We start from the raw sequence: 13,777 nt of genomic DNA on the forward strand, positions 1-13,777 counted from the left end.
ATTATTTTTTTTTGTAGGAAAACCAAGATAAGAGCAAAAAGCAGGTGCCACTGCAAAAGCTGACAAGACATCACATTGTGTCTAATTTTAGGGAGGTAAGGTCAAAGAAATCAACATTAATCATTTAACAAACAAGACTAATACCTAAAAGCACCTTTTATTTTCTTCTTCTTTTTTTTTTTTTTTTTTAAAGGAATACTTACAAAATTACAGGTCAGTGCAGTGAATAATTTTTTTTCTCTTTATATGTGATGGCAATAACTTCACTGAAACAGTACAACGTTTTTTTGTTGACCTCTAACACCAAAGTCCTGGCTAGCACTATATAAAAATATTTTCTTATCAGAGGTTGTTTCTTAGTCCATAAGTAACGTTGTTTTTCTTAACTCTCAGAAGAATTTACACCAAAACAAACAAACAAACAGAAAATCATTATACAAACAGAATGAAGTATTTTTTAAAGCTTTCTGCTTAGTCAGTTATTTCTCAGCAGAGGACAAATAACTTTACTGTAAAGGATAAAGTCTTCAACAAATAATATATATTGCAAATTCAATCTAGATTGCAGAAAAAAAAGCCAAACCCTAATGCATTATTAAAAGAAAATAGAAGCAAATAATGATGTAAGTTTTCCCAAACCCATTGATTTCTTTAGGCATGTAAAGAATCCAACAAACGGCATATTCAAAAAAAGAACTTCAGTGCATTCAAATATGTTTAGCTGTTTGAATAATTCAATGTCATTCAGAAAACAAATTTTTCAAATTACCCCAGCTTACATTTGGTTCCACATATCAATAAATCCTAAGTCACATTTAACTTCAAGAAGATCTTTACACATTTTTGTGATAGAAAAGAAACATTTTTTCTTTATAGCTTTTTTTTCACCTCACTTTATTCTCTACCGCATTGTCTTAGGTATGGAAAATTTCACAAAACCTTATTTTTCATTATGTGATAGTCTCAGATCAAGTACTGCCTGATGTTATGTGAAACATCAAACAGTACAATGCCCAACTGAGCAAAAAATTGCCAAATACAATTACCGGCTTTTACCTGTCCTAAATCTATCGACAAAAAAAATGTTACTAAAACAGCTGAAGAAAAAACAGAGTTCTAAGACATCAAATGTGAAAGTGTATCTCATTCAAAACAACTTTATGTAATAATTGCTAGTTTAACATACTCTTATGAATAAACTTAAGGGGTTTATATTACAAATGTTCTCAAATATAATATACTGGAGTAACTGAATTGCTCCAAACCACAATAGCTTCTTATAGCAAAAGAAAACCATAACTTAATTTCATTCCTTCTCCTGAATCCCATGCTACAAACATGGTGTCTCAAAGGGCAACGCCACTAGGTACAACCTAAGACAAACATCAAAAACATAAAAATCCAATACCACCTGTTTCTGAACAGCAGAAGGATTTCAGACACAGAAAAGCCTACCAACAGAAGGATTTCAGACCTGTGGAGTTTTCTTAATTATTTCTTAGCAAATGAGAAACAGAACCTTTTTAAAGGCAACTGAAAAGATTACATTAAAGCTCCAAGTCTACTTAGACACATTTAGATAGAGGCAAATGCCAAAATCTTTCTCCTGCCTCTGTGAGATCCTCATGTTTAACATCAGTACAGCAGAGGAGTTGGCAATGAAATTTTAAAAGACTGGTGAAAAAATTTACCCTATATACTACTGTAAAGTTTTAGGAACAGTTTGAACCACGGTTAGCAAAATATACCAAATGAAACCCATCTGGATTTTATTCATGCAACTAAGAAACTAAAACATAAAATCCAGAAGCAAATTCATTACTGTATTCTAAATTTAATACACTTCATCAAACAACAAGTAATAAACCAGTTCAGATTTATTTCAGGATTTGTATTTTCCTATGGATTTTTGTCTTCATTTTCAGATGTCATATTTTATTTTGTTATGCACTCTATGATGGCACTAATGCAGACATGTTTTTCTTAAGTAAGACAAAACTGCCCTAATCCTTTCATTATATGCTGAAATGGTCTTTAATCCACATGCACCTGCATTTCAGGCAAGGTTCAAACATTATAGAACAAATGTTCATAAAATGGTAATCAGATACACACCAAATCAAACGTAGGCAAGTCAGCAGTAAGAAAAGATTTTAGATTTGTTTCAGTCTCCACTTCTGATAGCCAAGCGTCCAGAAAGCCTTCAGCACTAGATGGCACCCTCAGAGAGAGCCTCGGGATCAGCAACTGAATTACCTTCTAAATGGTGAAAGTGATTTCGAGGATCTCACTCCATCCAGAGACATCATTTATACCTTTACTTTCTGGAAATGAGCTTTGACTTTCTAGACCCCTGTATGTATAGGATATATGCAAATTATCTGATACATAACTGGCAACCAAAATCAAAACAGTTATTAAAAAAAAAAGCAAATACACAGTTCTTTTCTATTTGCCCCTTCACAGTATTGTTATCTTGAACTTTAGCCTTTAAAACATGTGAAGGCAAGCACAGTCTATGGAATACTCAAAATGGGCTATGGTCTTAAACATCACCATAGGAATGAAAAAACCCCAGAGACACTTACCTCTATATCCGTTTGAAAGTTAAAGAGGTCTATTCTTTGCCAATTGCTTCCATCCAGAGCTAAAACATTCCATGCCTACAGAAAACAAATACAGTTTATTACCTCCACTGCCTGCTCCCTTAATTTGCTTCTCAGCAATTCAAATATAACAAACAAATACAACAAAATATACCATTTCAGGTAGCATTTTTAAAAAAGAAATATAATGGTAGATATTAGTAGTCCACAATAGCAACTAGTTAAAAACATATAATTTGTGGAAACGAATCTCAAATCTAAATGGATTACGCTTCAAACGCTAATTTATGCCCATAAAACATGCAGGAAAGCCAGAAATTAAATGTAAAGTACATACATGGACACAGCAAGATTTAACCCTCCACTTTCAAAAAAGCTTTTGTAAATTTGTCTAATAAGTTACTTTTGCTAGATCTATATGGAGAAAAGTATTCCTTCCAATGAAACCACAGTTCCCCAACCTCACTAGTTACTATTCTGAGAGGAACAGAAACCTTTCAGAAAACTGCTGACTTTCCACTATTAGGATCAGGCCTTTCCTTTACACATGCCGAGTTGCGTGTATGTGTTCAAGAATTTATCCTTCACTGTCAAAGCCATAGTTGTTCACAGTGAAACAAAAAAGCCAGAGAAACACAACTAAACTCAGAAAAAAGGAAAAAAACATACAGCATCCAACTGACAGGTAGCAGTTCTGAGAGAAAAACACAATTTATTCAATCACTTTAACTTTCTTCTGCTATTTTCTAGGCTTTAGCTGAAGGTTCTAACAAAGCTTCATGTTTTGTTAAAACTTCCTGAAGTTGCAGGCCAGAGTGATATAGGTGTAGGAATGAAATAGTTACACACTTAATTATACAGTAAAACAAACACAAAAAAACCCCAACAAAACCAAACCGAACCAAACCCAATCCTCATTGAGAGAAGGAAGAAAATAATGAAATAAAAAAGTTCATTCATGTTGTCTGAGAATTCACTTCATCCTACACACTTGATATAGGAACAGAATGTTATTATTATGATTCAAGAAAAAAAAATCAAGACTAGCTAAACATAAAAGCTCACTTGGTATGCTTTCTCTATTATCTTATGTGTGCCTTTTTCCTCTACTAGTAGTCCATCTACTTAACACCTTTTGTACTTGGCAAGCAAACGATGGATGTACTTCTTAGACACATGGTGCACACATTAACTGAACTACATGGAATTTTAAGCAGAAAATGCATTTGAAAAGTGTTATACAGACACATGCTTTATAAAAAGCAAATGCCATTATGCCAAACTGGGCTTAATCCTTTCTCCAGATATAGAGCATACATGACTAGATACCTTTTCCACAGCCTTTAAACAGAAGTCCAGTACATAGCAACTAAATCCACATCTGAATGCAAAACTGGACCATTTGTTTTAATAAACAAAGAGACTGAGATAACTATTTGGTTTTTTTTTAACATGAAGCAGAATGCCCTAAAGCCCACAATTTGCATGTAATTAAGAGAATAGCATTCTGAAGAACAACAAAAAACCTCAACAGAAGTACATACCTTGGAAACCTGTGCACAACGACACAAAGTAACTATGTCCAAGAAAGAAAATATTCTAGGAAGAAAGGAAAAGAACAATTAAAATGTTTTATTATAAATTCAGACTAGTACATGGATTCACAGTTCTGTAGTTCTATGGAAAGACATCAGTTACACAAGAAGCAAGTTAAATGCAGTATGAATGTTTTACTAAATTATTTTGCTTATTGAGACTTAAGGAATATCATAGCTATTATCTAAAGACTGTCAACACCAAAATGCAAGAACCAGCAGGTGCTTCTTCTGAAAATGTTTTCGTTTCTCTCTCCATACTACCCAGACATGTATGAATTATAACAATTTTTTTTTCCAATTCAGAGAAACCAGCTTATTACCTTTGTGCTACAATTCAGTAAGTAACTTACACAAATACAGATTTCAGAGGCTGGTGAAGGGTAAGAAATAGAAAACAACACATAGATAAACCCAAGTTCAAGAATCTAAGTATTAACACAAAGAATAATGACCCAAATTCCTAAAGGGGTTTCACAGTACCAAGTCTAACAGTCAGTATCTTTTTTCATTTACTCTACACGAAACAACTACAAATGAAAATTTACCATTACTATTCTGATCACGGAACCAATTCCTCAAGGCTGCCAACTCTATATAATAGTTTTCTGAAAGAAATTTTTCCCTGTCAAAATGAATTTTGCTAAATACCATTTCCAAACAACAACGAAATTGGTTCAAAGGATGTTCTCAGCAACAAAAAATCATTAGCATAAGCATAAAATATAGATCCTAATCCAAAATCATTTTCTATTACAGAGACTGGAAGATATGAAAGACATTACTGTAATTCACTTGTAAACTGTTACCTGCTCACCAATGAACTTCTTCAGTCCTCAAAACAATGAACAGTAATAATAACAATTTCATCTCACAGTGAAATGTTAATTTCATCTTGCCAATGAAATCTCTGGCAAGAGATGCTGAATTTAATTATGTGAAATTCTGGTTACTGTTTTCCAAGTGGAAATCTGAAGCTAGAGCTCAAAATGGATGCCTACATCTTAAGCACTGTGATTTTCAGTTGTGACAAGAGTCAAAAAATGTAATGAAAGTTAATGGAAGTACTTAAACGTAACAACCAAGTTTATTATGATCACTTCAGATACTAGTTTTCCAATATTTCATTAACACATGAAATACTTTCTCTTTTTCACTGTGCAGTAATACATTTTCTCAAAAAACTATGAGCCATGCAAACAGAAGGTCATTCTCAGCAGCTGTGAAATAATTTATAAAACCCTGTCAATAACATTTATTTTTATAGTATCTATTTTGTCATTTGAACATCCATTCAGAGGTCTGTCCACTTTAAGAAAATTAGCAGCAATTTATGCACAAAGTACACACTAAATGTGCTCAGCAAGATTTCTGGACTGCTCAGATGAGCACTCAAAGAACTCACTCTCCTTTAAGAGCAGCACTTATACCTATGACCCACCACGTATCCTCTTCTGAAGTCACCTTTCCCTTCACCACAAGGCAAATGGCAGAAGTTGAGGGTGTGGAGATTATGCTAGACAGCTGCAAAAGCTTATTGCCTTGTAGAAGCTTCCTCATGCTACCACTGTACAAGTGGAATCTGAGGGTTATCTCAGATTTACAGAAGCTGAAGCGCAAAAGTCAGATTTCTATGTTATTTGTAACGAAGACAATTACATGACATAATACCCTTGCCTAAATGAAGAATTTGAAATGCTCTAGAAGTGATGTATCAAGTTCTACTGAAATAAACAGAAGAAATTGCAAGACACTGAAGAAAGGGTATTTTATACACCCCCACTACTTTGAGTTTTCTGGCAGTCTGTCTTCATGCTTGATTGTTTATCGCTGTCAAGAGATTAGTGTTGATGTGTGATTTCTGCTAAAAAAAGTAAATTAAAACCAAATGCAGAACAGATGTATTTTTAAAGTCAAAAACTAGAAGTGGTCATTCTACATTAAAAGAAGAAATATTTTAGTAAGTGTAAACATATACAATGCTTTTAGGTTTTTTATTTTTGTTCTAAAGAAGAAACCTTCTTGCAAGGCAGCCCAAACCGTCCCCATCAAAACAGGTAACATTAGGATGCACAACCCAGCAAAATCAGAATGATTGTTATTCAATTAAATACTATGATAGGTAAGAGATGCCAGTAAATTCTTTTACAACTCCAGAGTAATTTTGCCAACTTGCTTGAAGACATTTTTTCCACAATTTTCTATTTATTTACCCTCTGTAGTAGTGCACCACTAGCACACACTTGCTTCTCTGCTGTCCCACAGAATTACTAACAATACAGCAACATGCAACTAAGTAGCCAACAAGACACAAGACTACGGTTTCACAAGACTCTGAAGGTTTAAAGTCATTTAAAGTCTTTAAATGCAACCAACAAACTGAGATGGAGATGGCAACACTGACATTGTCAGTCATCTGTCAGCGTCAAGACACTGACATTGTCTGGCTCTTGGGGTGAAGGACTATGTCAGCAAGCACTTGTAACTCTAAAAAGTGGAAAAAACTACCAAGTAGGGCAGCTGGTAGTTGCATAGCACTTCTGTCCTCTATGACCATAGCTATGTAGATGGAAGCGAACGCAGCCAGCAGTAGGATTAATTTCCATTTAAGTCTTTGGCATGGCTTTGTACAGGGAAACTGGAAGTTAAGTTAATAGATCCACAGTAAAGTTTAGGATCATCTACTCCAATTCCCGGTACCTCAGGCTATTCAATTCTCCATAGTTATCCTGCATCAAGCTCAGGAAGGAGAATCCGCTTATCAGCAACTGGAGCTCTTCAAGACCTTTCCTCCCTAGGCACATACCGCTCTGGACATGTGCCTCACGAGTTTGGCCTCGGAGATCTTTCAGTGCTAACAGTACCTGCAGCACGCATGAGCTTCATGTCACAGGCACAAAGGGTTGTACAAGCTCACAGTTCCTCAGTTCCTTTATGGTAAACTTGTATTGGCCAAAGCCTAACTTCCAGAAAAGGATCTATTCTTGACCTGAAAGCCTTCAAGAGATGGAAAACCACCACCTTTTTTGGTAGTTTGTTCCACTGGTTAATCACTCTGTCAAAATGTTTGCCTTATTTCCAAGGTGAACGTCTGACTTTCAGCTTTATGCTTTTTTCTACTTTTCTTCACCAAATTAAAGAGTGCTTTAGCAGTTAGCACTTTCTCCTCATCAAGTTTTAAAGCCACTTATGTCATCTTTCATTCTTTTTAACAATCTTTTCACTTTAGTTCTTTAAATGTCATTTTCTCTGCATTCATTTTGCCAGTATGTTTCTTCCAACATAGACATCAGAAGCATGTGCAGCACTAAAAAAATGTATTAGTATCAACAAAGCTGTACACAGACATAAAGTATGATTTCACTACCTCCATTTTCAGAGCCATTTCAGGCCACTGTAACAGCCTTTCTGACACTGCATCAGGCAAGAATCTTACAGTATCCTACCCATTTCTCCCTCATACCCTCTTCTGGGAGTACACACTCCAGGCCACAGCTCTTTCTGTAGCATTCCTTAGTCCTGTATATCTATACACATAAAATTAATCCATAAAATCAATCTTGTTTGAACACATCCCAATTTATTGTGGTATTCAGACTTCCTGAGGAGTGCCTTGTCTTCACAGTAGTTTACCATTACAGTTCTTGTGTCATCTGTAACTTTTCTCTCTGGTGAATTCTGAAGCAGTGAGTTCCAAAGCATTAAATCAACCCCCTACAGGCTTACCTGTTGATTGCTGCAACCATTGTTAACCACTCCTGAGTCCCTTTAACATGCATTAATGTGCTGCATGCACACAGTGCTACTTTTAAAATTAAAAGGTCAAATGTTAAAGTCAAATGCCTCAGTAGAAACATGTAATTTTGGTTGGTAAAGCCAACTGATTGTTTAATATCAAGGAATGATATCATCCAATCACTGATTTTCCAGAAAACAACAACAACAACAGTCATTCCTCTCTCTCAATTTTCTATCAAACAAATCTATGGTGAGTTTTCCATACTGAATATGAGGCTGTGATTTCTGGTCATCTCTCCCTTGCCTAGTTAAAAGTGTTGCAGTCAGAATCCATATTCTTATAGTCTTCTGGAATTTACTTGACACCCAAGACTTACCAAAACTCAGCATAAGAGGGCCACAGACCTCTTAAGTCACCTTTTTAAGGCACTTTCACTGTTCCTGCCAACTACAAGAAGTGATGATCTATTTACAGTCTCTCTCATCTTCCCATGTATTTCCACACATGCTTCGTTATTCCTGCGTGCTATAAACAGACTGTCCTGTGTCTTTCCTAACACAAAGATGCCTGACACCTAATATTTTGTTTCCTTCCCCATGGAGCCATGGAAAGAAACAGCTATTTCTCAAAACCCCGACGCTGTACAGTGTACCATCTACAGAGTCAGAAATCAAACTCTGCAAGAGTCAAACTGCTTCTCTCTCACCTTTGCAAGGCCCTTCCAAATCTGATCATGTAAAGAATAAGCTCCTGCCGTAACAGCCTGGCAATTACTCATTTTAAGTATTTTGGTATAATACTACATGGATTGATAAAAGGTGGAGAACAAAATGCATACAGTAAGTACCACACATGCATACTGTAGCTTCCTGGAATTTTTGGCCCAAACCCCAAGATTTGTTGTGACAGAAATACCCAATAATATCTACAAATATTCAGCAATAATGTAAGTTAGGGGTTTTTTTTAATAACTGCCTTGTGAATGAAATTCTATTTCAGAACTTCTATTTTTCACATCTTTTAAATTTATAGTGGTTTTGCACACAAAGAATGGTGACAAACCATCAAAATGAAAACCAAACTAAGGATGAGAAATGCCTGAAGATAGCGCACTACCTAACTGATAGGCTCAGAAGATCCTTTCAACTTGACCACACCATCCAGTTGTTACAAAACAAGCACTCAACAAATTTGTCATGTCTTCCCCATTTTAGACTATGAACTTCTTAAGGAAGGGACTTCTTCATTGATTTGTACAATTCCTTGCATACCAAACCCGCTCTCATAAAGGCCTTTACATTCTACTAGAATACAAATGCAATATGGAAGAGTAAAGCCTACACACGTGACAAAGCATCACAGAGAGACAAAGCACAGCTTTCACAGATTTGATTTTCCTCTTTTAGCAGGTTTTTCTCAGAATTTTCTGGAAGAATACCCAAGCATAATCTGTTAATAAGTGACAGGGGAAAAGAGCATCAGCCACTCTCAGTTCACTGCTTATCAACATTTGAACACACACAGTCACAAAATCTCACAACCCCATAGAAGCCGCTTTGTATTTCTCCTAAAACATCATATTCAGTAAATATAAAGAATTGTGATAATGTTTTGTATGTGGAAGGTTTCTCTTCTCTTTGTCCCCCATTTTTACTAAACACCCTACTGAGGTATGACGCATCTCACCAATAACTGCAGCCCAGCAGCACATACAAACACTACAATAAAATACGCAGACTAGAAAACACACAGATAAGATGAATAATTCACAACCATAACTCATAAAAGCAGAACTTTGCATGCATAAATTTATATCTATATGATTAAATTAACAATGCTATTGTTGATATACTTCCAAACTTCACCAACTTCGCAGGTAGGAACACCTGCTCCATCGGTAAATTCCAGTAATATCTTATTCAATAACACCACATAATAATACTTGTCTTGGAAACGTAAACAGTGAGGCATATTAAAAGCTTAAGGAGTCTGACTATTTTCTACTTTTTTAAAAAAAAAGTATCTTTCAGCTTGTTTTCTCTTGTTTCTCTCAGGCTTGTTTTCAGCAGCATGTCACAAAAGACTGACCAAACACTACTTTCTACATGAAGCACACATCCACTAACTCATCTAATGCTTGACCTTCCAGGTCAATTATTAAAACAAATCCCTTTTTACTAGGGATGTGCTACTTTGTGAAGTAAAGCGCTTAAACTAGAAACTGTGTGAGACACTCCAAAACTTTCCTGTAACTTTTAGCCCTGCAGTTTCCACTTGTAAACTACTTGGGCTAAGATGCCTTTCTCAGCAGAGCTACAAAGCAAATATTTCAATAACAAATGTGGCACCAAAAAACACCTCTTAACAAGCCAAACCTCCTCTTCCTTTGCCAAGATGCTTATTGCTACACAATCCTTACATAAGTATTAGCAACTGCAAAAGAACAGGCTGTCTACAGGATGCCTAACATCTGTTTTCAGTTGAAACAGAAGTCAACTACTACAAATAGTCAGCTCTGCTGGATTAATTTTATAGTTACAGGGCAGCATCTAACTTTATGGCCTATACATTTCTTGCAAGACAAGTGGATCAAATTACTTGCTCCTTAAAAACAAAAATAATTTTGACTTATTTGTAAAGCATGACCATATGTAACACAATAGCAACATTTTCAGTATCTAATTGCCTTAGTACTGGAAACAAAACGTCCAACGATAAATTCAAGAAGGGCCATTTATGTTTAATTTACTGTCAAACATACAGAATACAGCAACTACAACTTCTTTTGCAGGGTCAGTTACATAGCTAATAGATACAGCTACGTTATGCAAATCACAGAGTAACTTTAGCCTGAAAAAGAAATCCAGAAAATAGCACATGAATACATCCCTGTTGTATCTTTGATTTATATTTACTTTGATATTATGGATGCATAATGCAACCTAAAAGGTCACATTTTTGTAACCTTTCAGAAGTAGAGTTAAAAACTTGAACACAAAACTTACATATAGTAAGTGTTGAAGAAAAGTTCAACCCATGAAACAGACTTTATCTAGTGTTTAACAAAAGGTCAGATCTATACTTGAATCAGTTTCAGCAACCTTGCTTAGCTGTTTCATTCATAATAGCTACTGACCTAACAATTTTAGGCAATCACCTCATTGCATTGATTACCCTGATTCATGTAATAGCAATACACAGGAATCTTAAGTAAAAAACAGTAACTGTTACTAGAAAAGAATCTAGTGTTTAGCATCATTAAGTCTTTAACAATACTGGTTAGGAATCTCACCGTGGTGCTTCCAGAAGGGAAGCTGAAGTATGAAGTTTCAGAATCCTCTCTTTGCTGTGAGTTTTCTCTTTTTTTTTCTCCTCTACTTTTTTTTTTTTTTTAATAAAATCACCTTTCGCAAGTCATGTGCTTTACCTAGAAATGAAGTAGTAACAAGCTAAGAGGCCTCCTAACACCCCCACATTCATCCTTCATGCCTTCCTAAAACCAGAGTATTTGTAGAGGGGGATGATCCCAATTTCTAACTTTAAAAACCACATGGATTATCCAGTTTAATCACTTCTTGTAAATGCTGTGTGAATACAATGCTCTCTAATTTCTAGAAGCCTGCATGCTGCAGCTCATATGACCCCCTAGCTTCACTAGTCGGATTTCTATCAAAGTTTTAGCTCTTATGTAGCTAAAGCATAGGCTTTGTTTTGGTTTTGGGGTTTTTTTGGCGGGGGGTGTGTGTGTCAACCAACAAACAACTATGTAAAGAAAAATGGGGCTCAGCTGAAGATTTCTAATTTAGAGAAAAGCATTTGATAAATGAGAAATTAACTACTACTTATGGGCAGACAGGAATCCATGGAAGGAGACACAGCCTGGGGAGGACACCTCATGCACCCATACAGGCTGGGAGTCACCTGACTCAGAAGCAGCTTTGCAGAAAAGGACTTGGGGATTCTGGTGAGCACCATGTTGAACATGCCTCAAAAGAGAAGGTTTGAAGGGGATCTTATCAGTGTGTATAAATATCTGACAGGAGGAGACTCTTCTCAGTACTGTCCAGTGACAGAAAAGAAGCAATGGATACAAACTGAAATACAAAAAATTCCACTTAAACAAAAGAATTATTTTTTTTTCTGTGAGTACTGTCAAACACTGGACCAGGTTGACTAGAGAGTTTATCAAGTCTCTATGTTTTGAGATACTCAAGTGGACAATGCCAAGAACAACCCCGCTCCAGCTGACCCTGCTTTCAGCAGTGAATTTGGACTAGCTGATCTCCAGTGTTCGCTGCCAACATCAGCTATTCTATAATTTTTTAAAATATAAGTTTTATTTTTATGATTTTTTGTGAAATACAAATTTGGCAACTATAACACACCTTACTAAATAAAAGCAGTTAGCCTAATGATTATTTAAGTGGTTTAACTTGCAGCCCACAGTCCCAATCCAACCTGCTGGCCATTCCAACTATCCTATAGTCTATTTTTTCCCCCTAAGTGATTATATAGTTTGGGCACCAAAAAGCCAAAAATCAACTATACCCACTCTGCACGCACGCTACCAGCTAGGTAGAGATGTGGAAAAATAACATAATATGCTGGTATAGCAGCCTAGGGATCTCCATAAATCATGATCACTACAGCCATAGATGTTATGGGAACTTTGGCTAGTTGCTGGACCGGGATTTGGTAGACTTGATCCAATCTGTAGCTCTGCTACTGGCCTAGAGGATGACCTTGAACAAAATATTTCTCAATGCCTCTCTGCATCAGGAAGACACAGATAAGAAGGCTAACCTCTTCTGTAAATATTCCCAAGAGTTACAGACAAAAAAGAAGTACTTGGTATTGTTATTTCATGTGTCTAGCATTACTATTTAACAACATTTTTCTTTTTTTAGGGAGTTACAGTATCTTTTTAATTACCTGTATGTTTTGATAGCACTTTTATCATGCAAATGAGGAAGAACAACGTTTCTCCATTTGCCTCCCAAGGAACATGACTTCTTTATAACCCTGATACTTCTGAACATTTGGTTGATTCAAGAGACTGAGTTTAAATAAGACTCAAGTTTCAAGGTAAATAAGGCTCTAAATGGAATTAAGTCTTCATTAAAGAACAGATTCTAAAGAGAAGCTTAATAGCAAATTAAGAAAAAAAGAAAAAAAGGGTAATGTATGATTCCAAGGGTTGTGTAAGTGATTTCTATATCCCCTTTAGCTGTTACACCTGCCTCAAATACTTGTTATTTACTTTTGTTTGTTCCAGTATGACTAAGCCTGTCACAAGCATGTTCTTACTGGGAGGTATTATCTGTACTTGAACCAGGTAATGCTGAAGCACTCCATTTATAAGGGTATCTCAATTCTTCAAGCAGAAACATTGAAGTATTTCCTTTTCAGAATTCACAAATCGTAGTCAGCACCCTTGACCAAAAAAAAAATAATAATCCCATCTCTTCCATTCCCAAATCTCTTCTTCATCAACACAGTATACAAGAGCACTAGTGTGCAATTTTCTGCTTGTTCTTAGAGCCTCTCACTGAGGTTGTTAAAGAAATTCCATCTGAAACATCTCTGCCCAAAACATTCAGGTTTAAGTTTACTCTTGCCTTTGTGAACAAAACCAAATCACTTAAAGCATTAAATGGAGGATGGCAGCTACCTACTCCAGTTTCAAAAGACCAAACCTAATTGATCATCTAATCATTTGCAAATGTTCAGCATCTCTTACAAGAAAGCCAGAAAATGCACATGAAGTGTCAACTAGTGAGGCAAAGAACTGAAAAATACAAAGTTGCATCTGGAACTTACCTTGCCAAGAACTTCAT

General features: G+C 35.8%; 1 protein-coding gene across 2 annotated transcripts in view; it reads right to left on the reverse strand.

The window, feature by feature from the left end:
• FBXL2 (F-box and leucine rich repeat protein 2) overlaps positions 1–13,777 on the reverse strand; it is a 63,330-nt gene that overhangs the window by 21,832 nt on the left and 27,721 nt on the right. For both annotated transcript variants that reach the window (XM_080385912.1, XM_080385911.1), the window contains exons 3-4: positions 4,151–4,205; positions 2,589–2,663 (exon numbers count right to left, since the gene is read on the reverse strand). In XM_080385912.1, coding sequence (XP_080242038.1) covers positions 2,589–2,663; positions 4,151–4,205 — 130 coding nt within the window. The remainder of the gene's footprint in view (positions 1–2,588; positions 2,664–4,150; positions 4,206–13,777) is intronic.

Source organism: Falco punctatus (genome assembly GCF_963210335.1).
Source record: "Falco punctatus genome assembly, chromosome: 4".
Taxonomy (NCBI): domain Eukaryota; kingdom Metazoa; phylum Chordata; class Aves; order Falconiformes; family Falconidae; genus Falco; species Falco punctatus.